Below are 27,248 nucleotides of genomic sequence, written 5' to 3' on the forward strand. Positions count from 1 at the left end.
TGAGTACTGTGCGTCACTGTCGACTGGCAACTTGCAGCCCCAATCACCTTTGGCCCTGCCCTCGGTGGGTGTGGCCACATCTTGGCAAAGGCAGGGCTCATGTATTGCTGCAGTTTGCTTATCCAAGAACCTATGTCCTGGAATCACCCTTTCAGGGATCTGATGAATGGGTTTACTTTTGATAGCACTGCCTACACCTGGGTACAAACCAGCCTTGGATTTTCAGCCTTCGGTGACAAGTGCACACAGGCCGAATTCATTTCCCAGTGTGGGAGGAAATGACTCAAGCTCCCGTCCGTGAAAATCTGGCCACAGTGAGAGGACAGTGCACTCTGCAGAGCCTGTGAGGGTTGAGGGGACTCACTGAGGCTGGCTACTAAGCATTTGCTTCTGGCAACATGATGCAGTTACTGAAAAGCAGGAAGTGCTGCAGGAGGTGGTGAGAGGCTCACCTAGAAAGATGGAGGAGGGCCCAAAGGACTTTACCCTCAGAAATAAAAGAAAGACTGAAGATTTCCATACCATACTGGAGACTACCCCTGCATATTCATTCATTTCACGGTTACTGATCTGTGTTAGGCTCAGAGAAAACGATGAAATGAAGCTTTGTAAAATCTCTGTATGGTTTATGGAGTCTTGGCACCTGTGTGTCTTGTGACTTTTCTTTTTATACAAGTCTTAAAACCAATGGGCCTGGGCCGGCGCCGCGGCTCACTAGGCTAATCCTCCGCCTTGCGGCGCCGGCACACTGGGTTCTAGTCCCGGTTGGGGCGCCAGATTCTGTCCCGGTTGCCCCTCTTCCAGGCCAGCTCTCTGCTGTGGCCAGGGAGTGCAGTGGAGGATGGCCCAGGTGCTTGGGCCCTGCACCCCATGGGAGACCAGGATAAGTACCTGGCTCCTGCCATCGGATCAGCGCGGTGCTCCGGCCGCAGCGCGCCGGCATCGGCGGCCATTGGAGGATGAACCAACAGCAAAGGAAGACCTTTCTCTCTCTCTCTCTCTCTCTCTCTCACTGTCCACTCTGCCTGTCCAAAACAAACAAACAAAAAAAAAAACAATGGGCCTGTAACCAGTCTCAGGAGCAGGTGGAAGCGAGGAGCTGGACCATGTGCAGTCATGAGCAGAGAAACCAGTAGGAAGTTCAAGTGCGGGGCAAAGACCGTGATGTAGAGGCAAGTGTGCTCTCCTTGTTTCTCCTCCCTCACGTGTTCTCGCCATTCACAAGCAGGGTTACTGCCCCACAAGTCTTCAGTGGCTATACTGTGTTCAAAGCAGGGTTGTTAGTCCTTTTTTTTTTTTTTTTTTTTTTTTTTTTTTTTGCTGTAACAAAACACTTGGGATCAGGTAATTTACAAAGAAAAGAAATTCAGTTAGCTTGCTGTTCTAGAGGTCAGGAAGTCTGATGGCATGGTGCCAGGCAGGTGGGGTCATCTTGCTGCACCTGCATGTCCAGGTGAGACAGAGCAAGCTGCCAGCTGAGGTCTCTCCTCGTCTTCTGATGACCCCACTAATGCCATCCTGAGGGCTCCAAACTCATGGCCTCATCCATATTACCTCCCAAGGTCCCCACCCCCAAACACCAGAACCATGAATTTGCGGGGTAAGTATTTAATATATGAACCTTTGGGGAGCACATTGAAATCAGAGCAGCAGGGGCCAGCCAGCAAACTTCCCTTGAACAGGATCAAATGGTGCCTGTTTTAGGATTTGCTAATCCTTTGCTAACAGTAGTAAAATCCTAGCCAGAGCCAATGCCAGACAGTGGGGTGTGGCTGTGTTTGCAAAACACAGCTGTGATCCACCCTCTCTGGCATCCAGAATTGAGAGGAAACTCTGGAACTTCTCCCAACTGTACCCTGGGCTCCTCTGCTGTCACTGTCCCTCATCATGTCACTTTTTTTTTCTTTTTGTGCTTTTTATAAAAGATATAAATTCAAATACCACAAATTTAGTCATTTAAATTGCATAGTGCAAGGAGTTTCATTATATGCACACAGTTGTGCCACATCAATTATTGGACATTTTCTTCATCCCTCAAAAAAGATCCCATGTCTTTTAGATGCCATCCCCCAGTCTTCCTATCCCACAGGTGCAGGCAAATGTGAGTCTATTTCCTGTCTGTGGCTTGACCTATTCTGGGCATTTCATATAAATGCCTGTTGTGACTGACTTTTTCATGAACATTATCAATCTTATAATTTAAATTTCATAATATTTTGAAAGTTAATCTGTGTTGTTGTATGTATTAGTTCTTCATTCCTCTCTAGGGTTAAATAATACTAATTTGTATGACTATATCACATTTTCTTTATTTCTTTATTTGATGGACAGTCAAGTTGTTTCCTCCTTTTGAGTAACTCATGTTCAAGTTTTGTATGTGTCTGTGTGTGTGGAGAGATCTTGGATTTTTGTTGAGTGTGTGCTTAGAAATGAGATGCTGGGTCAAATGGTAACTCTGTTTAACTTTTTGAGGCACTGTCAGACTATTTTTCCCAAGTGGGTGCACGTTTTACATTCCCACCAGCAGTCTGCATGGGTTTAAACTTCTCCACATTCTTACCGACACTTGTTACTATCTTTTTCCTTATAGCCATCCTAGTGAGCATGAAGTGGCATCTCGTAATAATTTTGATTTGCATTTCCTTAATCACTCATGCTCTTGAGCATTGTTTCAAATGCTGATTGGCCATTTGTATATCTTCTTTGGAGAAGTGCCTGTTCAATGTTTTGCCTATTTCTAAAAATTCAGGTTGCCATTCTTTTGAAAAAAATTTAAGATTTATTTTATTTGACAGGCAAAGTGGGGGGGTGGGGAAGAGATGTCTCTGGTTCATTCCCCAAATGCCTTGGACCTGAAACACAATCCAAGTCTCCCACATGAGTGGCAGAGACCCAACTACTTGAGCCATCCCCTGCTACCTTCTAGGGTTCACGTTAGCAGGAGACTGGAGCTGGGAGCTGGAGCCATGACTCAAACCCAGAATTCCAATATGGGATGTAGGTATTTTAATCACTGCACCAAATGTCCACCCCCCATTGGATAATTATATAATTAGGAGCATGTTTCAGCAAGAGTGCTTCACCTGGAAAAAGTTCTAAACACTTATAAGCAAGCAAAATTATATCACATAGCATGTAAACAGAAAAAAAGTTATGACTAAACATTCAAGTAAGGTATTTAACAACAATAAAGCAATGATTTTAAAACATCCAAATTTCCTTTAAAAGAATTCAACACTAGAAGCTAAATTTATTTTCTGAGTGATTTACAAAATTAAGCCAATATTTTTTCTTCTGAAACATCAGGAAATGGGCAAAGGCACATGTAGCTATGCATAAGATTTCAATCTCAATGGTTTTCTTTAAACTGAAATTTTGCAAAGTACCCAGTAAAGATGAATTATAAAACTGAATCTGCTCCTCTAACAACACTTGCCCATGATTAGTACTTAGTGGTTTATTTGATCAAATTAACATCTTTTCAGGAGAAAAATAAATCAGTGTAAAACATCTAGTTTTAAAAATATGCTAGTCTTTTTCTTAGAAATACAAATTCTTGAGGAAAAGAATTATTTATCATGAGAAAAAATAAAGCAAAACACCTAGAATGACCAAAGATTATCCTTTTTTTAAAAAAAAAGATTTTATATATTCATTTGAGATATAGAGTTATAGACAGAGAGAGGGAGAGACAGAGAGAAAGGTCTTCCATCCAATGGTCCACTCCCCAAATGGTCACAATGACTAGAGCTGGGCCTATCCAGAGTCAGGAGCCAGGAGCTTCATCTGTGTCTCCCACATGGGCACAGGGGCCCAAGTACTTTGGTCATCTTCTACTGCTTTCCCAGGGGCATTAGCCAGAGTTGGATTGGAAGTGGAGCAGCTGGGACTCGAACTGGTGCCATTATGGGATGCTGGTGTGGCAGCTTTACTTGCTACGCCACAGCTCTGGACCCCAAAGCTTTTCAAAGAAAAAAACATCACAGAGGATATTTTGTATTGGTGCATTTTATTAACCCAACTAATTTATTTCATCAAATTCTCAAATGTCACCTGAGTCACTCTATAGCACTGCAATGTGGTCAGGCAATAGGTAGCGACATTGTTTGCAATGTGTTCAGCGTTAGCTTCTTGTTCAGCTCTTCTCCTTTGCGTCACTGAATACCTTTCTATATTGCTTCCAGATTCATACTTCTGGCATCACCGATCTTAGATGTAGTTGATAGATGACACACTTTGGCTTGGAAATCGGTATAACACATGTTGGAGGAAATGGAAGCATTCATGGGACTTGAGGGAGTAATAGAGGGAGTTAGATGTAACCCAGAGGGAGGGTGAACAAAAGTTACAATTGTGACAGATGAGGAGCACATGTCAGATGCAGAGGAAGTGGACTGGGGGTGGAGGCAACCTTGGACCTGGTGGTATGAGAATAGATGAACTGGTACTGTTGCAGCTGCTGCGGTAGCACTGGCTGTGGGTGGGAGAGGACTGTACGAGAGGAGCTGCAGCCGAGTGGTGAAATCCACGGTGATGTGAAGAGCAATTGCAGTTACTGCAGGTGGATGTGCGGAGGATTTGGTGGGAGAGGAGCTGAAGTCATTAAAGCTGTCAACCAAGATGTAGACAGGGCAGAGGGAAGCGGTGGAGGAGTTGTGGTGCTCGGAGCTCACCAACAGGTGCACTGCCTGTAGCTGGTGCCTGAGGACCATCTTCCATCAAACCTGTAGCAGATCTTACACAGGCGGGGATGGGTTTTGCATCTGCTGCCCCCTGCATAGGTTGAGGTGGAGGTGGCCCGTGAGGTCTGAGATTTCTTCAGCTCTAGTCAGAGCCTCATTCCTCTGGCTAAATAGCAAAGCAAGAAGGGACTAGGATCCATCCACAGGATTCACGTTCATCTGAGGTCTTGTTTCAGGACGAGAAGTTGAGCCGTTGACAACTTCAGGACGTTGTCTGCAGCCTGGGTGACCTGGTGTCGGCTTCTGCTGTCAGTCATGAGCTGCTCATAGCGCAGTCTCTGGTTCGTGGGGATGAGCTACATTTTTATGCGTGTGTTTCCTGTTTTCCTCCTTATTTTATGACAGTATTTCTTTCCATAGATCAAAGATAAGAAGAATTGGAGTAAGTCTTATTTTTTTTTTTTTTTGACAGGCAGAGTGGACAGTGAGAGAGAGAGAGAGAGAGAGAAAGGTCTTCCTTTGCCGTTGGTTCACCCTCCAATGGCCGCCGCTGCAGCCGGCGCACCGCGCTGATCCGATGGCAGGAGCCAGGATCCAGGTGCTTTTCCTGGTCTCCCATGGGGTGCAGGGCCCAAGCACCTGGGCCATCCTCCACTGCACTCCCTGGCCATAGCAGAGAGCTGGCCTGGAAGAGGGGCAACCGGGACAGAATCCGGCGCCCCAACCGGGACTAGAACCCGGTGTGCCGGCGCCGCAAGGTGGAGGATTAGCCTATTGAGCCACGGCGCCGGCTGTAAGTCTTATTTTTAAAAAAGGGCTATTTGTACTTTCACTATTGAGTTGTAAGAGTTCTTTATATATTTTAGATATAAAATATCTTGCTAAATACATGATTTGCAAATGTTTGCTCTTATTCTATGCATTTTTCCCCTTTTTTGTCAGTGTCCTTTGAAGCACAAAAATTTTTACTATTGGAAAAGCTCAATTTACTTACTTTTAATTTTTTAGCTTATTTATCTGAAAGGCAGACACATGCATATGCACATGCATGTGCATACACACACACACACACACGCACACACACCCCGCATGAGTGAGAGAGCACTCTATATGCTGTTTCTTTCCCCCAAATATCTACAATGACCAGTACCTGAAGCCAGAAGCCAGGACCATAATTCAGGTTTTTCATGTGGGTGGCAGGAACCCGACTACTGGAGCCGTCACGGCTGCTTCCCAGGGTCTGCAGGAGCAGGAAGCTGGAGTCAGGAGGCAGCAGTGGCTACTAAACCCAGGCATGTCATTGTGAGACACGGCATCGTAGGCGGTGTCTTAACTTCTAGGCCAACTGCCTGCCTCCCTGTTTCCTATTCAATTTGTGCTTTTGCCACCGTGACTGGTACTCCTGGTCTTCAAGGCCTGACCTTGCCTTAGCCTTCTTGCTTCTGCTTTGCGAGGTTTTCCTGATTCTCCCCTTGGCTTTCACAGCAGCTCCATCCCTAACTACACCCCGGTGTAAGTGTTGCCCCAAACCATGGGCTGCTTGAGGGCAGGGCCTTTAGTCAGTCCTGGGTCCTCATCACCATCACTTGTGCTTATTCTGGTGATTAGAAGCATCGGATTCTGACCTCTCCGGCAGTTTCGTGTTCTGAGAAGTCTTTTTTTTTTTTTTTTAAGATTTATTTATTTATTTGAAAGGCAGAGTTACATACAGAGAGAAGGAGATGCACAGGGAGAGAGAGGGAGAAAGAGAGAGAGAGGTCTTCCACCCGCTGGTTCACTCCCCAATTGGCCGCAATAGCTGGAGCTGTGCTGATCTGAAGCCAGGAGTTTCTTCCAGGTCTCCTATGCAGGCACAGGGGTCCAAGGACTTGGGCTATCCTCCACTGCTTTCCCAGGCCATAGCAGAGAGCTGGATCGGAAGTGGAGCAGCTGGGTCTTGAACCGGCACCCATATGGCATGTGGGCATTGCAAGCAGCGGCTTTACCTACTGTGCCACAGCGCTGGCCCCCTGAGAAGTCTTTAGATGCCATCCCAAGCAGAGAGGGAATGCCATTCAATTAAAAGATGGTGATAATAACATGTGATTTTAAGGAATTAAGTTTTGAAGTTAATATTGACTTATTCTTTGTGGTGAGAGAGAGAGAGAGAGAGAGAGAGAGAGAGAGAGAGAGAAAGACATTTTAGGGAATGCTTTACAAAGATTTGTAAGGTTACTCTCATGACTTGCTTTATGACATTGTGTGGGACTATGTTGTGTATCTGTATTGAGGCAAGTGATTACTTTATTAGACCTACTTGGTTGTATGCAACAGGAACTGGCCAAGGTTAAGATAGATTCAATAACACTTTTTTTTTAAGAAGGATCTGGGGAATCTCACAAAGCTGAGAGACAAGAGGAAGAAGCAGGACAGTAATCCAGGCAGCTCTGGGAGTCCAGGAAACTGTCACGGGGGACGGTCTCTTCTCAAATCACAACTCTCAAGGTCAGTGGACACCAAAGAAATTTACTCTTTGCTTGTAATTAAAATTCCAGGGCAGAGTATCAGAGCGGCCTACTTTGAGTCATGAATTTGCCCTTTGGCCAGGGGAGGGTGGTGTGTTTAACTGATAAGCCCATTAAATTGTGTACGTTTGGGGAGGGGCATTTCTGGAAAGCAAAATCAAGATTGTGATAGCAGAGGGAAGATTGACGCTGGAAAGGAAAACACAACCTATATGTACAAGAAAGACATAAAATAAATTCATAAACCACAGTAGTGCAAGGAGGAATGAATTCATTCCATAAGAGAGAAATGAAGTGCCCTGAAGATTCTGAGGAAGAAAACACACACACACACACACACAGAGAAAGAGAGAGAGAGAGAGAGAGAGAGAGAGAGAGAGAGAGAGAGAGAGAGAAGGCCTCTCAGCTCTCAGGAAAACCTGCACAAAGCAAGTGGCATGTCAGTTTCTCCTACAGAGGAGAGGACTTTTACTGTGAAGCAGAGGTGGTGGTGCAGAGAGGACCCAGAGAGAGGAAATAGCCTGGATACAGGCAGGGGGTAAATGAGTGTGAGATGTCAGTGGTAGAGACCAGTCTTGTTTGACCTTGACATTGAGCAGTGGTTCCCAAAGTGTGCTCTGGGAATCCTTATGGTACTGGAGACCTTGTCAGGGATTCTACATAAGGTCAAAACTTTTTTTTTTTTTTTTTTTTTTTTTTTTTGACAGGCAGAGTGGACAGTGAGAGAGAGAGAGAGAGAGAGAGAGAAAGGTCTTCCTTTGCCATTGGGTCACCCTCCAATGGCCGCCGCAGCTGGTGCACTGCGCTGATCCGAAGGCAGGAGCCAGGTGCTTCTCTTGGTCTCCCATGGGGTGCAGGGCCCAAGCACCTGGGCCATCCTCCACTGCACTCCCTGGCCACAGCAGAGAGCTGGCCTGGAAGAGGGGCAACCGGGACAGAATCCGGCGCCCCGACCGGGACTAGAACCCGGTGTGCTGGCGCCGCAAGGCAGAGGATTAGCCTAGTGAGCCGCGGAGCTGGCATAAGGTCAAAACTCATTTCATAAAAATTAGATGATGCTTTCCCTTTTTTAAAAAGAAAGATTTTTCAAATTTATTCGAAAGTCAAAATTATAGAGAGAGAGGGAAAGACAGAGGAGGGGGGAGGGGAGAGGGGGTGAAAGTGAGAGAGAGAGAGAGAGAGAGAGAGAGATCTTCTGTCTGCTGGTTCACTCCCCAAATGACCACAACAGCCAGGACCGGGCTAGGCCAAAGCCAGGAGCCAGGAGCCTTATCTGGGTCTCCCATGTAGATGCAGGGGCCCAAGCACTTGGGCCATCTTCCACTGCTTTCCCAGGCACATTAGCAGGGAACTAGATTGGTAGTGGAGCAGCTGGGGTTTGAACCAGTGCCCATATGGGATGCTGGTGCTGCAGGCTGCAGCTTAACCTGCAATGCCACACTCAACCATTTTTATACTCATCCTCTTAGAAGTATACAGTGGGTTTTTCCAAGGCTATTTTATTTGTGATTGTCATTGTTTTGATGACAAATGGAATGATGAAATGAGTTTTAATTAATATTTATTATTTTTTGAGAAGCAGAGAGAGAAGGGGAGAAACAAAGATTGCATTCCCATCTGCTGGGTCATCCCCTAAGTGCCTGCAAGAACTGGGGATTGGCCAGGGCTAAAGTCAGAAGCTGGGAATGCAATCCAGGTCACTCAGTGGGTGACAGGAGCCCAATTTTTTTGGCTGGAACCATTACTGGAACCATTGCCACTGCCTCCCAGAGTGTGCATTAGCAGGAAGCTGGAGCCAAGAGCTGAAACTGGGAATTGAACCCAGGCACTTGGATGTGGGATGTGGGAGTCTTAAGCACTAGGTTAATAAATTCCTGCTCCCACACTCATTTCTAAGCATGTGTTGGGATTCTCAGACCAAAAAGTTTGAGAACCACTGGTGCAGAGCACATGGAGTAAGAGATAGGCATACCACTATGGAGACGCTTTTGGCTTCGGGCCAAGGAGTATGTGATCGTCTGATGGTTAGAGGTACTTACTGGAAGCTTTTAGTGGGAGAATGATAATATGGAAATTGACTAGAATGTGGGTTGGAGAAAGCAGGGTGGAAGCTGGTAAGGGGATTGCCCAGTTGCCGAGGTAAAGGGTGCATGCGCAGTGAGAATGTGGGAGAAGATCGGCAGGCAGAGTGCTGTGGGGGTGGGTATCACCCATCACACCAACAAACTTGGCAAATCCAAGAGAATGGGTTAAGAATATAGACCTTTGACGTTTAAGCCTTGATGCCTAAGTTTATGTGTCAACTTGACTAGGCCACAAAGCCAGCCCCAAATATGCTTAAATTTAACTACACTCATGAGGGGTTGGCATTGTGGAGTAGCCAGTTTTTTTATGCAGCCACCTGAATTGCCAACAACTCATACTGGAGCACGAGTTCGAGTCCCAGCTGCTCCATTTCTGATTCAGCTCCCTCCCTGTTAATGCGAGGAAAGCAGCAGAAGGTGGCCCAGGTACTTGGGCCCCTGCACCCATGTGGGAGACTCAATCAAGTTCGAGGCTCCTAGCTTCAGCATGGCCTACCCACAGTGCTTGCAGCCTTGTGGGGGAATGAACCAGTGGATAGATTTTTTCTCTCTGTGTCTTTTCCTCTCTGTGTTACTTTGTCTTTCAAATAAATAAAATAAATATTTTTTTAACAGAAGAAGCATTAATGACTTTATTTCCAGGAGTAAGACAGCACTGATGAACTGATAGTCCATGGCAAGCTCTAGCATAAGAGACATGGGATACCAGATAGTTTTAGAAATACCTGTAAGAAGCAAGGATCTGGGTGCATACATGTAGCACTTGTGACATTTCTTTCAAACTAATGAGTATACATAAATGAGATTGGTAGCTTCCAATGATGCTGGACAAATTGAGAAAGAAAAGGACAGGCTCAGGCTCCAACCATCGCCAAGAGAATTGTGGTGGAGAGAAGGAAGTGAGGAGGAGGAAATGGTTCAAGGCCAAAATGGTCATATTCAGAAGACACCTCATGTTATGACTGTTGTTTGCTATGGGTGTTTTATTTAACAGTACTGTATAGGTAACATTCTGATAAATTTGGACTTAAAATATCTAGCTTTTGTGGATGTTTCAAAGTGTTTTATGTATCTAAAACAAGTGTAATAGGATATAGTTTGAGAACAGGTATTAAAAATAGATGGGCTATTCTATGATTGCATTTATACTAGGTACTTAGGACAGTCAAATTGGTGGAGCAGGTAGAATGCTGGTTACCAGGGGCAAGAGCAGGGGAAGGTGCCAGTGCCGGGAGGGAGAGTTAATTGTTTTGCAGGTGCAGAGTTTCAGTTTGGAGTGATAAAAATGTGCAGAGATGGCTGCTGATGTTGTACAACATTGTGAATATACTCTGTCACTGAACTATGTACTTAACATGGTTAAGCAGGAGATTTTATGTCTTGTGCATTTTATCAGGATAAGAAAACCTTTTTTAATTTGTGGGAAAAAGAAAAAAATAAAGGATGAGTGGGCAAGCAAGGCAAAGAAACGTTTGACTGTGGAAGTGGGGAAAGGGCTTCAGTGGGATCATTCCAGGGGGAGGTTCCTCATTGGAGCTCTCTGGCCAAAACCAATATTGACAGGGGTTTCCCTTCACTTCCACAGAGATCCAGGGAACTGAACCACATCAACCTAATGGCCTCCAGCTCATTATTTTAACACCTGGAGGAACACAAGTATTTTATTTAAAAAAAAAGATTTATTTATTTGAAAGTCAGAGTTACACAGAGTGGAGAGGCAGAGCAAGAGGCAGAGAGAGAGAGAGTCTTCCATCCGATGGTTCACTCTCCAATTGGCCACAATAGCCAGAGCTGTGCTGATCCGAAGCCAGGAGCCAGGAGCCAGGAGCCAGGAGCTTCCTCTGGGTCTCCACACAGGTGCAGGGGCCCAAGGAGTTGGCACATCTTCTACTGCTTTCCCAGGCCATACCAGAGAGCTGGATCAGAAGTGGAGCAGCCAGGTCTCGAACCGGCGCCCATATGGGATGTCAATACTTCAGGCCAGGGCATTAACCCGCTGTGCCACAGCACCAGCCCCAGAATAAGTATTTTCATTGCCAAGACCCAACCTTCCTTTTGTCATTTGCTATTAACATCCCCCTTAACTTGAATTCAGAATATCCGGACTAATTAAATGTCTGAAGACTAGGATTTGCCTCTGAAGACATGTTATTAGCAGCTAGCCCACACTAGGCTATTACAACATAGAAAGGGTCAAAGACTCAGGGACTTTGGTGCCGACGGTAGGGCCTGGTGAAGAAGGCCAGGGAGAAGTGTAGTAGGGCTGGGCAGGATGAGCCAAAGAAGGGCCTGGAAGCCCTGAAAAGAGCTGGCCTCTGGCCGAGGGGCAGCACTGGGCTCTGCTGAATGTTTGGGGGTGGCCTCTCCTGATCACAGAACTCTCAGCAACAGAGACCCCTGAGGGAAGAGCTGCCTATGCTGTAGCCCTCAGAAGGGCCTGGGATGTGAATGTATCCAAGAGGCTCCATGGAACCCAGGCTGTGGCAGTGCAGTCCTGAGCATCAGGAGGCCTTGGTGAACTTGAGATGTGCTTTGAAGAGGAAGCATTCGTGACTGGCATGGTCCGAGTAGTGTGTGGGAGATGTCACCCCAGCCAGGGGCAGAGGGTCCCCATCCAGCCACACCTACCACAAAACATCGGCTGGGCCACCCCTTGCAGTTCTTAGTCATCTTCATCTGAAAAGTGAGATTGCTGGGAGTGTGAACTTCCTGATTTTTCTGATTCTCATTCTAAGATTTTGTGATTCTGATTTCCCACGCTGCCTTTTATCTAAGTGAATGGCTTTAAGGTAAATTACCTATGAATATTTGCAATTTGGGTTTCCATGTCTATACTGCATTCAGCAACATACGTGTGTGTGTGTATGTGTGTGTGTGTGTGTCTGTAAACATATATAGCCTTGCCTACCTTTGATGTGCTCAGAATACTCACATTAGCTTATTGTTAGGTAAATCACTTAACTCAAAGGCTGCTTTATAACAGGGTGCTGAGTATCTATGTAATTAACTGAATATTAGTCTGAAAGTGAAGCCAGAATTTTGTGTAGGTAGGCTTTCACACCATTACAAGGTTGAAAAGTCTAAGTTGGGGATTATTTGTATTTCTCTCTTCATGGATTTTTTTTTTTTTGCCTCTGAAGACCACACTGTTGAGGACTACTGATGGAGGTAAGTTTATTTTCCTTGGGACAAGTGAGAACATTATCATATAGTAGGCATCTATGTGAATGATCAGGTAACTAAATTTAATATGTTGCACCCCAAACTTGATTACATTTTGAGGAAATATTATCCCACTGGCACAGGATCTAGAGATAGTACAGAACAGCTCAGGATGGGAATGAAAGTGTCTTTGTTTAAGTGTCCTTGATCCCAATACTCAAATGGTTAGGATCAAATAAGAAAGTCCAGGGCAAACTCCCCGCTTGCTGTCAGATCTCTGTGCGGAAGGTCAGGGTGCTTCCTTCCATCTTCTTCTGGTAATCCTTGTCAAACTCTTCATTTTGGGCCACAGTGAAATAGTTCTTCCAGTCTCCAGGCATCCCTGAAACAAAGTAGAGTCTCAGTGATGGCTCCATGAGCACAGAGAGAAGTGAGCATGCACCCTTAGGATGCACACCAGAAGGGGGCGAAAGAAGCAGCTCGCCTCTCAGAAGCTGTCTCGTGGTGCTGCTTGCAAGAAGAAGCAACAGACATGAAACAGTTCTGGAAATTCCAAGCAGACCATGAGACCCTGGAGCCCCGTGGGGCATCTTAGAATAGACACCACATCTACCTTTCCTCATAAAAGGGGAGATGGAGTGGTCCATGATGCTGGCGGGCAGAGTAGTGTAGTTGGCCATCGGGTTTTGCTTCATTACATCAAAGGAGGTGTGATAGATGATTTTATTCAGAACTTCCTCTGTTACATCTTTCTCCAGGAACTTCAATATCTTCTCAATTTCCCTCTTTGGGTCCTGTGTGCAGAGAGTCACATAAAAATGATTTTGCATCATCCTTTAGCTAGGATGTTCTACTTGTACAGTGTTTAGAGAGTGGTGAGCTACGGAGTCAAAGATATTCAACAAATACTTGATTTCTTGTGCCTGGCATTGTACTGGGTCGGAGGCTGCAGCAGCCCAAAGCTGAGGGTTATCCACAAGGACCTTGCTCTACAGTAGAAGAATCAAATGAAAATCATCCAACTAACAGTAATGACTGGCTGGGAACACACAGGCTTCCCACATACAGAGAGGGCACCATGAGATTTGCTGGGAAGACCACAGCAGACTCTGTGAAGGAGGGACAATGTTGATGGTGATGTGCAGTATAACATTTGGGCTAAAAGAGATGTCAAAAGGGGTCCATGAATTTAACAGATGACCAGTAAGAAGATAAATAAAAGGCACCTCGAGTTGATCCAGAAATGTGAATCTTTTTTCCTTGGGTCTTTCTGATCAAGGAGATGCAGGAAGAGAAGGAGGCATAGCATTTCGTTAGTTTTCATGGACTTCCAGCTGAGGCAGGGGAGGTGGTTTTGTAATTCTCAGACACTAATCCATGCAGTCAAGAAAGTGACTTTCTGATGCTACTCATCCATAATGACTTGAGCTGCAGAAATCAGTTCACTATCCCAATATGTGAGACTATCCTACCAAAGTTCTTGTGGATCAAACCTTGGTCTGTGATGGGAGTCTGGGACTTGGAAGAGGGTGGAGGAAGCTAAACTTTTTGACACAGCTATGTGCACTACACAGATATGATCACATAAATCTCTACAACAGTCTCATGGGATAGACGTGATACCAATTTGTTGGTAGAGAAACACGGCTCATAGATGTCAAGACCCAACAGGTTGATTTCCCCATAAAGCAAACGCTATTTACAGAGAAAAAGAATCTTCTTGAAATCTTGAACAGAAACAAAGAAAATTTAGAAGCTCAAAAGAGCAGTCAGAGCTTCTGAGGATAAAATTGAGTTAGAAAGGACATCCTAGAGAGAGCGAGAGGAAGGTTGCGTGCCAGGGACTTATCATATCTGAAGATATGGGAGGATCTCATGGAGACCACACTGCCTCACCTCCTTCATGTCCTCGTAGAAGAGGTAGAGAATGGGGTGCTGGTCTTTTGCGTCCCACCATCCCTTCACGTGATCATACCAGGAGCCCCACAGCACTGAGGGGAAGGAAAGAGATGAGACATCAGTGTCAACCTGAAATGTGTAAAATGACCATGCATGTCTCATGAAAGAGGACGTTTAATGCCTATGAGCAAAGGACAAAAACCTGGGCAGAATTCTTATGTGCAGAAGACCAGGTGCTTCGATTCTTATTTTTTAATCTTTATAATTTAGTATTTGAAAAATAAGCCTTTTGCTGAAAAAATGTATATGAGGAATCTTTAAAAAGTTCATAGAAAATGCATAATATGAAAAATAGGCTTGGATTTCCAGATGTTTTTGGTACCAAAATAAACTTATCTCTGAATCCTATTTTCCCATAAACCTTTGAAGTTCTCTCCTAATTGTCAGATATTATTTGGGCACATTTGCTCCCTATAAGGGTAAATGGGAGGAAGACAGCTGTGTTGAATATCTTTTGCTGGTCCTACCCTCCATACTCCATCCTTATCGCCCTGCTCAGTGCCCTGTGAGTTGAACCCTACAGACTGTGTCAGTGAGCTCCTTGATCTCAGGCTTGTACCTGCACTTGGCCAGCAAGAGGCATTGGAACGCTTAGGCATTGGAAGGCTTTTGGATGGTTGTATTGATTCCCCTGATACCCTCCCTGTTGCCTTACTGTGCTCGCCTTCTCCCCCCATCCAAGGCCTCAGCTCCTGTCAAGGGTCTTCTTCTGCTTCCCCAGAATACTCTACTAGCCCTGCTGGGGTCCTTAAACTCTTCCCATAGCTTTGTCAGTAGTTTTCTGTTAAAGTCTCCCTGGATGACCGAGTCTGAGTGCTCCGTCTTGTCCTTGCAGGACCTGGGTAGATGCAACCATCCATTGGAAGTTTTCCTTTCTGATGTTAGCAGATGAATGGATAAGGAAATAGGAGCCTGTGGTTTTCTTTCACTTACCGTTTCCAGCTTTGAATGTCTCAACGTATTCCTCCCATGTGCCAGGGTCAGGCACCATTTTATTCATTCTTGAGAAATGGTAGTAGGACACCAGACAGTCCTTGGCATTTCTAGCCACATAGATGATCTGAAATTGTCCAATGAGGAGAATAAAAGGTAGAGAGAAACAAGGCAGAAACATATCTTTATTCAGTATGAAGAACCAGATTCTTAAAACGTCTCTTGATAGAACCTTGGACTGTCCCATTTGAATAATTAAATATGCATGTGTTTTCTGTGATCAAGGTGACATCGCTCCCAGTTTGCCCAGATTGACAGTTCTTATATTAGCTGTGATCTTAGCATAAACAATAAAAGCACCTCTCAAAAGGGTCCTGATTTGTGTATGAACACCAGTCACCCAGTCTGATATTTTTGGGGGTTAAGACATTTACTCACGGTGTCTCAGTCTGTTCAGGCTGCTATAATGAAATAGCACAGGCTTCATAGCTTGTAAACAACAGAAATATGTTTCTCACGTTCTAGAGGCTGAGAGTGCAAGATTAAATTGCCAGGAGATGCAGCATCTGGCGAGGGTTTCCTCATAGATGATCATGCCTTATAAGGATACTAATCTAATTCCCAAACGCTCCACACTTGTGACCCAATCACTTCCCACAGTCCCCACTTCCTATACCATCAGCTTGGGGCTTAGGGTTTCAACAGGTGCATTTTTATAAAAGATTTATTTATTTATTTGAAAGTCAGAGTTACACAGAGAGAGGAGAGGCAGAGAGAGAGAGAGAGAGAGAGAGAGGTCTTCTGTCTGCTGGTTCACTCCCCAATTGGCCACAACGACTGGAGCTGTGCCAATCTGAAGCCAGGAGCCAGGAGCTTCTCCTGGGTCTCCCACATGGGTTCCGGGGCCCAAGGACTTGGGCCATCTTCTACTGCTTTCCCAGGCCATAGCAGAGAGCTGGGTCAGAAGAGGAGCAGCCAGGACTAGAACTGGCGCCCAAATGGGATGCTGGTGCTTCAGGACAGGGCGTTAACCTGCTGCGCCACAGTGCTGGCCTCTCTTAGCAAATTACTCCAACTCTTACATTCCCAGCTGCGTTTCCCCCATTACTGTCTTGGAGGAGCAGCGTCCTGGTGTGACTTTTTGTTTTTCTGCCCCCTTTCTTTCCATAGATTTTCTATCCAATATTCATGAGAGCACCAAGGAAGCCATCACATAGGATATAACTGTAAGGTCTTATTATTGTGCCAATGCATTTAGTGTAATATCTACTGCTTGTGTTGGTGATTGCTGTCTGGGATTGAGCAGCTGGAGAATGGGGGAAGTCCTGGGCTACGCAGGGAACATATTCAAATGAACTTGTGCTGTGAAGTCCAATGTCACAAGAAAATTTCAAGTTTTTGACCCATCTATATTAGTTTCCAATGGCTGCTGTAACAAAGTGCCACAAATGTTGTGGTTCTGGAGGGCAGATTTCACAGCTAGAGTCACAGTGTCAGCAGGGCTGGTCCCTTTTAGTGGCTTTAGGGGAGAATTCATTTTCCTGTTGTTTGTAGCCTATGGAGGTCACTTGTATTCTTTAGCTTTTGATTCCTTCCTAAGACGACTCCAACTTCCTGCTTCAGTTGCCAGATCTCCTGTTTCCTACTATGATACCTCTTCTTTCCTCTTCTAGGGATCTCTGTGATGATATTTAGGTCCTAGATAATCCAGGACAATCCTCTCATCTCAAGACCTGTATCTCAGCCAATCTCCAAGGTCTGTTTTGCAATAGTAAGAATCCTAGTTTTGGCTAAAATTTAGATATCTTTGGCTGACCATTATTTGGCCGACAACATCTTCATAAAAGTAAAAGATTAGACTAAGCTTTCTAAAGTCATTCTCAGATAATTCACAAGTCTATGTGGATAAAGGGAGGGAAATGCTGCCATTGGAAACTTTATTCAGGAGGACTGATTTCACACAGTGAAGATGTTAGTATGACGAATAACCAAGTGTTAGTGTGTCTTCTGACACTGAGTCTGTAAGATTTGAAAATAACATTGGTTGGGCAGTAAAAGTATCACACAGTGAGTGATGGTATCTATCTGTGAGAATAGACCAGGAAGCTTCCCAAATAAAAGTGACCCAGGTATAATATCAAGGACGCAAATCAATAATGAAATAGTATCTTGATAGTTGCAAAACCATTCAGTTGTATTGTGGTTTATCTTTAGTAAGGAAATGGGCAAGATAAAGAGCTGGTAAATCCTGCAAATTCAGAAAAAGAGGCATAAGTTGTCCATTGCACTGCATGATTGAGTATTGCACTGAGGACAGCATGTCTCGGCTAAACAGTCTTGACTTGTTATTTCCTTGGTAACTTCAGCCCAAAAGGTGAAAGAGTTTGCAATCATTTTAGCTGAGGGACACTTTGGAGCAGCAACTCATGGAGCCAGTGTTGTGCGGCAGCTGGTTAAGCCACAACCTGGGACATCAGTATCACATATTGGAGTGCTGGTTTGAATCCTGGCTGCTCCACTTCAGATCCAGCTCTCTGCTAATGCATGTGGGAAAGCAGCAGAAGATGGCCCAGGTCCTTGTGCCCCTGCCATCCTCATGGGAGACCTGGATGGAGTTCCAGCTCCTTGCTTCAGCCTTGCTCTGCTCTCACCATTGTAGGCATTTGGGGAGTGAACAGAGGATGGAAGCTCTCTCTCTCACTTGCTCTCTTCTCTCTCTCTCTCTCTCTCTCTCCCTCTCTGTCACTCTGCCTTCCAAATAAGTAAAAGAGATCTTTAAAGCAAAAACAAAGAACATCAACTCACTCTCTCAGCAGCCTTCATATAAGTGGGTGTCTAGTAATTTGCTAACAAGGAGAAATGTGCTGGTCTGTCTCTTGCAGGTATTCCATTGTGCTACATGACCTGACTTTCCTTTGCAAATTTCTAAGTTGACATCTGGCTTGTATTCCACATTTCATCAGTATTAAGACTCATGGGTGAGTCAGATATCAAAGAGAGCCACTAGTACATTCAACCAGCCTGTATCTATAGGATTTGGATCAGGAAATGTCAAAATAAAAAAATAGGAAGTGGAGGAAATAAAAATATAGCAGTACTTGGGAACCTACTTATTGAGATTTCCTCTACGTGTAGGCCAATTGTCTACACACTGACAAGGTCATATTTCTCATCCCAAGAGGAAGACGGTCTTATTTTGGACACCAAAGTAGACATGTGGCTAGAGGGTTGCCATGGTGACATAGGCTGTTCCTGTCTCTGGCTGGCTGTGAACAATCAGCCTCATCTACTAAGAATACACCACCAGGTTGCTTCTGAGCCATAATTCCCAAGGGCTGCTCTTGGCTAATGAGTGAGCCCAGCCTTGATGCTAAGGCAGGCCCAGCCCTGAGATGTGGGACTGTTTGTTGATTGACTTTGGCTGGAGGGCTCCCATGAGCGTGGGGAACCCTGCTTAGGGCTGCACTGCAGTCCAGGTCTACCAGATGTCTCCCTTGGCTCTCCTTCAAGGGGTCAGAACAGCGGCTCTCCATGCTCCTTTGTCTCACCCAACTTTCTTCCCAACAGAGTTTCCTCACATAGATTGCCTTTCAGGTCACACGCTGGCCCTCACGTCTTAGAAGACCCACTAAGAGACCGGCCTTCCTCGGGAAGAGCCTGCTCTGTGTCATCGGCACCCTGTTTGAATGCGGCTTGGTTGGCAGGTAGTCAGAATGATTTTCCTGGAAACATCTCAGGGCTTTGAAGGAAAAGCGGCCCCAGAGTGGAGGCTGGGAGTGGGGCAATGCTGCCCTCTGCCCCGCGGCTTCGCTGGGCGCTTCTCTCTCCGTGTGCTGCTTGTTTGTAGTCAATGAGAGACATTCTGTGGCCACAGTGGTCGAAGCTGGGCTTGAAGAGCTGGCGCTTCCTACCTTTGCATTTTCTTCCCAAAAAGAAGGGGGTAGCATCTGAACAGGCAGATGAGTCTTCAGAGTTCTGGGAGAAGGCATTTTGTTAGCCAGATCCAGACCTGGGAAATTCGGCCACACAGCATCAGTCAAACATTTTTCATCAGCTACATGGATTCAGTTCAAACATCTGGAGCCAGAGTGACGGAATAACTGGCTCTTTGGCTAAAATAATGGTTTTGCCTACACGTGTTTCCCTCCCGAGGACACCACACCTGACCGTTCTGGCCGAGGAAACACTTGTGAGCTATTGCAGCCACTGAGGCCACACCGCTCCCCTTGTTTGCTGGGCATCGGTGGGTGCTTGTTTGAGGAGATAAAAGGGCTTTCGGAGGTTTGGGGCAGGTGAGATCTTGGACCCCAACAAGCCCTTGGGTGCTTTGTTGCTGTGATGGGAAGTAGAACGAAGGCAGGTGGAGAAGTGGCACTCCCCGGGGGGGGGGCCTGCAGGGTCAGGGGTAGCCCCAGCAGCTCTGTCTGGAGACCTTCAGCCTTTCCTTCAACTCTTATTTCAAAGCCCACCAGTGCTCCCTGCTGAGACGCACTTCCAGACGGAAACTGAGCTTTATAGGAAATATGAGAACCAGAGATAGAAATAAGCAGTGAGTATGGACAGTCGTAGAGAGGGAGGCTTTGTGAAAAACAGGAGAGAGGCAGGGAAGACTTGAACAGACCACAGGCAAGGCCTTCTTGGAAATGCAAAGTCCAATGCTAAATGCTACAATACTGGGCACAGGGGACCTCTGCAGTGGTGCAGTGGGTGAAGCTGCCACTGTGTCCCAGCATCCTTGATCAGAGTGATGGTTCGATTCCCGGCTGCTCCACTTCCTATCCAGCTCTCTGTTAATGTGCCTGGGAAGGCAGCAGAAGATGGCCCTGCCACTCCGATCGGAGACTTGGCTGGAGCTCCTGGCTCCTGGTTTTGGCTTGGCCCAGCCCTGGCTGTTGCAGCCATTTGGAGAGTGAATCAGTGGATGGAAGATCTCTCTGTCTCTCTCTTTTCCTTTCTTTCCACTGCTCTACCCTGCTCCATGGGACAATTCTCCCATCATCCTCTTCAACCAGCTCAACATCAGCCCTGCAGCTGGGACTATTGCCGGCATCTGGGGAGTGGACCAGCAGATGGGACCAGACAGTTATCCATCTGTCTGTCTCTTTGCCTCTCAAATAACAAGAAACTAAGATTAGCTTATTAAGCAGAGATTGGAGGATAGATTTAAATGAAAATTTCATAGAGGTCATTGAAGCAAAGCCAGAAAACAAGAAAGAGAATGATGGGATGAACAAATGAAGTGAGAAGGGTCAGAGAGAAAGCGGCTGATGTAGAAGATAGGTTTCTAGCTGCTGGAATGAGCTTTATCTACTGAAGAGATTGCTTGGAAAATGGATGAAAAGGACTGTTAGTGAATACCTCACATGTCTAACACTAGAATCGAAGTTCGGGGCGGGGGTGAGATCATGAGCAGAGGAATAATGTGTAAAACTCAAAGATTTCAACAAAGTGGAAAGAGTATGATTTAAAACGTCGAATAAGATCATTGACTGTTGTGTAAGTAACAGATTAAATCAAATGATTCCTTTGAAACTAGCAGAACAGACTGTAAAATGTTCAGTAAAAGAAAGGAGAAGTGAGGAATTATAAAAGGTAATAATGCTAAAAATCCACCAGGAAAAAATATAAACTTTCCTAAATACCCACAATGCCAACCAACCAACCAAAAACCCAAAATATAGTTAAAAAAAAAAACAAAAAAAGATATTCTAAATAGGGAAGGAAACAGTATATGTAGTACACAGCATAATCTTAACACATGACAGTATAACAGTGACAGAGCACATCGGTCATTTCAATTAATGTAAGCGGGCTTAAATAAGCCATTATCAAATTGGCTCATAAAAGAAAACTCATCCAAATGCTAAAGTACAGTGATTAACAAAGAGCAAAACTAGGCTGGCGCCACAGCTTACTAGGCTAATCCTCCGCCTTGCGGCGCCGGCACACCGGGTTCTAGTCCCGGTTGGGGCGCCGGATTCTGTCCTGGTTGCTCCTCTTCCAGTCCAGCTCTCTGCTGTGGCCCGGGAGTGCAGTGGAGGATGGCCCAAGTGCTTGGGCCTGCACCCACATGGGAGACCAGGAGGAAGCACCTGGCTCCTGGCTTCGGATCGGCACAGCACAGCGGCTGTAGCGGCCATTTTGGGGGGTGAACCAGCGGAAGGAAGACTTTTCTCTCTGTCTCTCTCTCACACTGTCTACTCTGCCTGTCAAAAAAAAAAAAAAAAGTTTCTGAAGTTAAAGTCCCTGTTATATCAGTAAGGTGCATCATGAATATGTATGTACCGAGCAACTGAGGAACCATTTAGAGAACAGAAACCACAGTTGATACAAGCAGAAATAGAAATACGTTAATAACACAATATCTCAACGGTCAGAGCAAAACAGGTCACAGTGCAGTAAGACTAGATTTTAGGGGTGGTCTTTGACACAGAGGTTAGATGTTGTTTGGGATGCCTGCATCCCATATTGAAATACCTGGTTCAAGTCTGGGCTCTGCTTTCCATTCAGCTTCCTGCTGAAGTGCACTCTGGGAGGCAGCTCAAGTATTCGGGTCCCTGTCACTCACACTGGAGCCCAGATTGAGTTCTGGCTTCATCCTGGCCTAGCCTTGACTGTGGTGAGCATTTGGAAAATGAACCAGTGGGTGGAAGAGCTCTGTCCTGTCTATCTCTGTCTATCTGTCTCTCTGCCTTTCAAATAAATAAAAAATTTTAAAAAGAAATAAAATCCAAACCTAAAATTTATAAAAGCACTTCTACTTAGAAACATCTATGAAATATGTCATGTAAAATTACAAAAACTCTGAAAAAAAAGTAGTGAAATGAAATGTAATGAAAACACTATATGTCAAAACTAAATATATTTAACATAGTGATCAGGTAAAAATTTATAACCCTAAACAAAGAATGAATGAAAACATAGGAATTAAATTTCTAATTTAAGAAGCATTTGACAAAAAGCTAATACTGGGGGCCAGCGCTGTGGCTCACTTGGTTAATCCTCCGCCTGCGGTACCGGCATCCCATATGGTTCTAGTCCCTGCGGCCCCTCTTCCAGGCCAGCTCTCTGCTATGGCCCGGGAGTGCAGTGGAGGATGGCCCAAGTGCTTGGGCCCTGCACCCACATGGGAGACCGGGAGGAGGCACCTGGCTCCTGGCTTCGGATTGGCACAGCGCTGGCTGTAGCGGCCATTTTGGGGGGTGAACCCACGGAAGGAAGACCTTTCTCTCTGTCTCTCTCTCTCACTGTTTATAACTCTACCTGTCAAATAAATAAATAAATAAATAAAAAGCTAACACTGATCTATGATTAAAAACTCTGAGAAAGCAAGGAATAGAAGGGAATATCTTCCATCTGATGAAGGACATATTAAAAAAAGAAAACAAAAGCAACAAAACCCTACAAAGCCCTGTAGCTAACTACATACTTAATGGTGTATTATTGAATGCTTTTCCATTAAGATCAGGAACAAGGCAAGGATGTAATAAACATCCTTGATTTCTGACAATAAGAAGGAACTTTAGACATAAATACCGGAAAGGAAGGAATAAAATTTTCTGTACTCATAAAAGACATGGTTGTCCAAGTAGAGAATTCAATAGAATAGTTACAAAAAATATTAGAACTAATAAGCCAGGTTGAAAGATACAAGGTCAAATACAAAAATCAACCATATTTCAATGTACTAGCAATCAGTAATCAAAACTCAAAATGTAGAATTGTCATTTATAATAATAAAAGAAATAGTATAAAATAAAGAATACTCTAGGTTAAATTTGACTAAAGGTGTGCTAAATTTGCATAATGAAAGCTACAAAGTATTGTTGAGGAAAATTAAAGAAAGCCTAAAGAACTGGAGATATAAACCACCTTTGTAGACAGGAAAACTCAATTTTGCAATGTATTAATTCTGATTAAAAGTGCAAAAATCCTAGAATAGTTAGAGAGACATTGAAAAAGAAGAAAAATTGGGGGAGGATTATATTGCTTAATTCCAAAACCTGTTATACAGCTATAGTAATCAAAATGGTGTGGCATTGGCATGAAGACAGATACATAATGGGAAGAAACAGAATAGAAAATCCAGAAACACAGCCCCGTGCACAGGGTTAATTGATTGGGCAAAGGGGACAAGGCAATTGAAAGAGAGAGTAAGGTAAGCTTTCAAACAAGTGACATTGGAACAATTAGCACAATTAATAGTAGGCTTTCAATACTTATTAGTTATTTTATTATTATTTTAAATATTTTACTTGACACATGGTAATTGTACTAGTATGTAAATTTTAGGGGTAACAGTGTGATAGTTCAACAAATGTATGCAATATTACATCAGGGTAATTGGTATATACATCACTGTAAACACCTACTATCTCTTTGTGTTGGGGACAGCCCAAATCCTCTGTACAGCTGTTTTGAAACATTCAATTAATTATTGTTATCTTACAAATGAAGAAACTTTAGGTTTTGACCTTAATAACCTGCTCAGGGTCATCCAGATTAGAATCTAAATCAGCATTTGAAGCAGGACTGTTTGATCTCAAAGTTTTTTTGTCCTCAGCATAGGGTCATCTCCTATTGCAAAAGCTGCTACATGTTATTGTTTGCTTTGCAGAAGCATGGCCTTGATTCCCAACTTGATTACAGCTCTTCTAAGGGGTCCATATCTCACTTTCTCAGATTGTTGGGAGTGAAGCACAGCCATTTGTTGATGATGGTACAAGGCATAATTTGGCTTGATTCTCTGATAGGTTATAGGAAATCCATATTCAAAGACAACCCCCCTGACCTGGTAGCACATGAATGTTTGTTGCTTTTTAAAGACTTATTTACTTATTTGAAAGAGTGACAAAAAAAGGAGAAACAGAGAGAAGGAGAGAGAGAGATTTTTCATCCTCTGCTTTACTCCCCAAATGGCTGCAACATCAGGGTTGGATAGGGTGAAGCCAGGAGCCAGGAGCAGGAGCCCGAGGACTTGAACCACCATATGCTGCTTTCCCAGGTGCATTAGCGCATTAGCAGGATGCTGGATCAGAAGTGGGGCTGCCAGGATTTGAACCGGAGCTCTGATAGGGGATGCTGACATCGCAAGCCATGCTTAACCCACTGCACCACACTGCTGGCCCTGAACGTGGCTCGTAATTCTGGAGGGCTCTGGTTCAGCCCAGCTCTCACTGGGTTATACGTGGTGACTCTCAAAGAGCAACAGCCGGGAACGTGCTGAGGTTGCTAAATCACGAGTTTAGGAAAGGGAGTGGGAGTTGTCTCCCCCCCTCCCTTGTTTTGATCTGAATCCTTTCAAACTCCTCCCCAGTGGCTTTTGGAAAGGTGTTCTAGAAGGCTACATGGAGAAATAATTTTCCCCTCGGGTAAAAACCGACCCTGTACGGTGGTTCCAACCTTCCCAGGTAGCAGGTGGGGCACACCTACCAGAGTTGAGGGGCGGAGGCAGAGTCCACTCGATGAAAGGGTGCCGGTCGAAGGTGTTGGCCCGCTGGCACCGCTGCACGTCGCCGTCATTCTGAATCATGTCCACGATCTCCTGGGTCCAGGTGGTGCCTAGCAGCATCGGGATCCTTGTCAAGGTGATTCGGTTTCCTTGATTGCTCACACACTCAGTTAAATTCACGTTTGCTGAACGCTGAGCGGAATCAGCTCGCTGGTCACCTCTGCTGGCCACCCAAGGCAAGCAGGGCCCTCCTCTGAGCGTGGGTGGCCCTCTGCGCTCATTGCTACCATCTGCTTGTGCATTTGTTTCTTTGTGACACTGGGAGCCGGATCCAGGAAGGAGCTGGTCCCTTTGTTCTTGCCTCTATCCCAGAGTTTCGTGTTGTAGGTACAGCTTGATCAAATGAATGAATCAAGCTGAATGTGGGGAGAATAAAGAGGAGCTCGCCACTGTGCCTACTCTAGCAACCTTGACATCTTCTCAGAGGGGGTAAATCTGGCAAATCTACTCTAGCAACTCTAGCAAATATTCTCAGAGGGGGCAAAACACAGCAGAGACCACTTCCTGACCAGCTGCTATGCGCTTTTCTTCTCTTCCGGATTAGGAGACCCTCATTGTTTAGCTGGATACGCAACTGCTTAGGTCAAAGACCACATTGCTCATTCTTTCTCAAGGCTAAATGTGGCCCCTCCACTTAATTCTGGGAAGCCCTCTAACCTCTTTGCTGCTCTTTCGAATATGCACGTGTTGGCTGGGGTTCCAGTAGTCGTGTAGGGCCATAGTCAAAAGCCGCACCAGGAGATGGTGGAGTAGAAAGCTAGGAGGCAGGGTCAGTCCTGGACAGCCAACGCCTTTGTGCATTTGGGGTTTTCTCACACTTACAGCCAGTGGGGTCCTGACTGATCAGTAAATGGACATACGGGTGTGGGGGAAGCTGGGCCACGGCACAGAGGGCTGGCTATCCATGAAACACCTATTTTCCCTTTACTACTTCAGCTGTCTTTGTAGCTTGGAGCCAAACTGGGGCTGAAACATGACACATACCCAGCTAACTGAATACACAGGAAGGGCAATGAGGTGTGGAAAATTCTGGAAGAAGTCAGAGGAGCAGGCCTGGTCCCTGCCAAGGAGGTCAGCAAGGCACAGTGGAGGAGCCGATTTGGAAGGAAGAGTGGAAGCCGGAGGAGGATGTGAGCATGTGAGTGGGGCTCACAGGAAGTTGAGAAGTGCTGGGAGAGGTGAGGGCTCCAGGTGGCTGGAGAGAGAGCTTGGAACCGTTGCATGGAAGGTCTTGGCATTGACCATGTAGTTTCCAAGGTGAACTGACAATTTCCGCCCTGAATTTTAGTGCCTTTCTGAGCGAGAGAAGGATCCAGCGCTAACCAGCCTGACAAGGTGGTTCCTGAGAACCTAAAGCCTGCTGCGGGAGTGCCTTGCCCAGTTTGCTCAGTGGGCTCTGGCAACATACGCTGATTAGGTGAGAAGGCAGTGAGGCTAAGGAGGGGATTCGGGGCCAGCAGGGCAGAAACAGTCTCCCCAGCTCAGAATTCCTGTTCTACCATGCACAGGCCTAGGATGCTTCCTGCCTTTTGTCTGCCTTCATCACACACACCCTCTGCATCTTACAAGATTCTGGCAGCAGTCACCTCCCTTTTCTCTGCTCCATCCCACTGCACTGCGCTAGCTTTTGGACCTAACTCTCAGCGCCTTTTGTGTTGGGTGAAGGCACTCAGTCTGCGCATCTCTCTCCTGCCCCAGAATGAGCATCACACGGTTCATCCCAGAAGGTTTTAGCAGATGGGAACCGGAAGCGGCTGGGTTGGCCAGAGCTATTAGAAGAACCTCTGTGCTGTCTCTGTGTTCTTAAATCACTTCCTAACTCACCAAGTCCTTTTGGGATTTGGGATTCTGGTCACTGTTTCTCTACCGGGGACCGAAATAGAAATCTTGGATCTGGGGGGTGGGGTGGGATGGAAGCTTGTATATAAGTCTGGCTTTCGTCTGTTTTGGGGCCAGCCCTGGTGACACCCAGTTCTTTAAATTAGGAGGCTCACTTCTCTCGTCTCGGCAACAGCTGGCTGTGCCCCCACAGCCAGGCCTCCAGACCCACCTGCCTTTGCATAGGTTGCAATGAGGAGATCATCAGGTCTGGCTTGGAAATTCCAGATTTTGTCCCAATTATCGCTGATCATCTTGGTCATGAGGATTCCGTTCACTTCCTGGGTCTCCGGCTCCTCCAGGTGCAGATCTTCCATTGCCTCCAAGGACATCGTGACTGCGGGTTTCACAGGTATTTGGAAGAAAGATATATTCGTGGCATTTCTAATGCTTGGCACCCTTCTTCCTTTTTTAAAAAATATACTCTGAGAGAGCTGGGAGAGATACAAGGTGGGAATCTGATACTATAATGTTAATTTAAATAGGATAAGTCAAAACTGTGGGAATAGGAAGCAGTTTAGTTAGTTTTGTTTCA

The 27,248-nt window shown here is 45.4% G+C and overlaps 1 protein-coding gene across 1 annotated transcript; it reads right to left on the reverse strand.

Moving 5' to 3' along the window:
• Nucleotides 1–12,701: 12,701 nt before the first annotated feature.
• SULT1C3 (sulfotransferase family 1C member 3) lies at nt 12,702–27,045 on the reverse strand. Its single transcript, XM_002709593.4, has 7 exons — nt 26,886–27,045; nt 24,757–24,885; nt 19,236–19,333; nt 15,325–15,451; nt 14,329–14,423; nt 13,046–13,226; nt 12,702–12,814 (listed from the first exon to the last, which is right to left on the reverse strand). Exons 1-7 carry the CDS (start codon nt 27,043–27,045, stop codon nt 12,702–12,704), a joined length of 903 nt encoding a protein of 300 aa, XP_002709639.1.
• Nucleotides 27,046–27,248: the final 203 nt, after the last annotated feature.

Source organism: Oryctolagus cuniculus, chromosome 2, assembly GCF_964237555.1.
Source record: "Oryctolagus cuniculus chromosome 2, mOryCun1.1, whole genome shotgun sequence".
NCBI classification, from domain to species: Eukaryota; Metazoa; Chordata; class Mammalia; order Lagomorpha; family Leporidae; genus Oryctolagus; species Oryctolagus cuniculus.

Excerpts from the sequence above, each read along its gene's own strand:
- SULT1C3 (XM_002709593.4), bottom strand. The coding sequence starts at position 27,045 with ATGTCCTTGGAGGCAATGGAAGATCTGCACCTGGAGGAGCCGGAGACC. Across the intron at positions 24,886-26,885 it reads TGCAACCTATGCAAAGGCAG|GCACCACCTGGACCCAGGAG; the intron begins GTGGGTCTGGAG and ends CGATGCTGCTAG. Across the intron at positions 14,424-15,324 it reads GACATTCAAAGCTGGAAACG|TGCTGTGGGGCTCCTGGTAT; the intron begins GTAAGTGAAAGA and ends CCTTCCCCTCAG.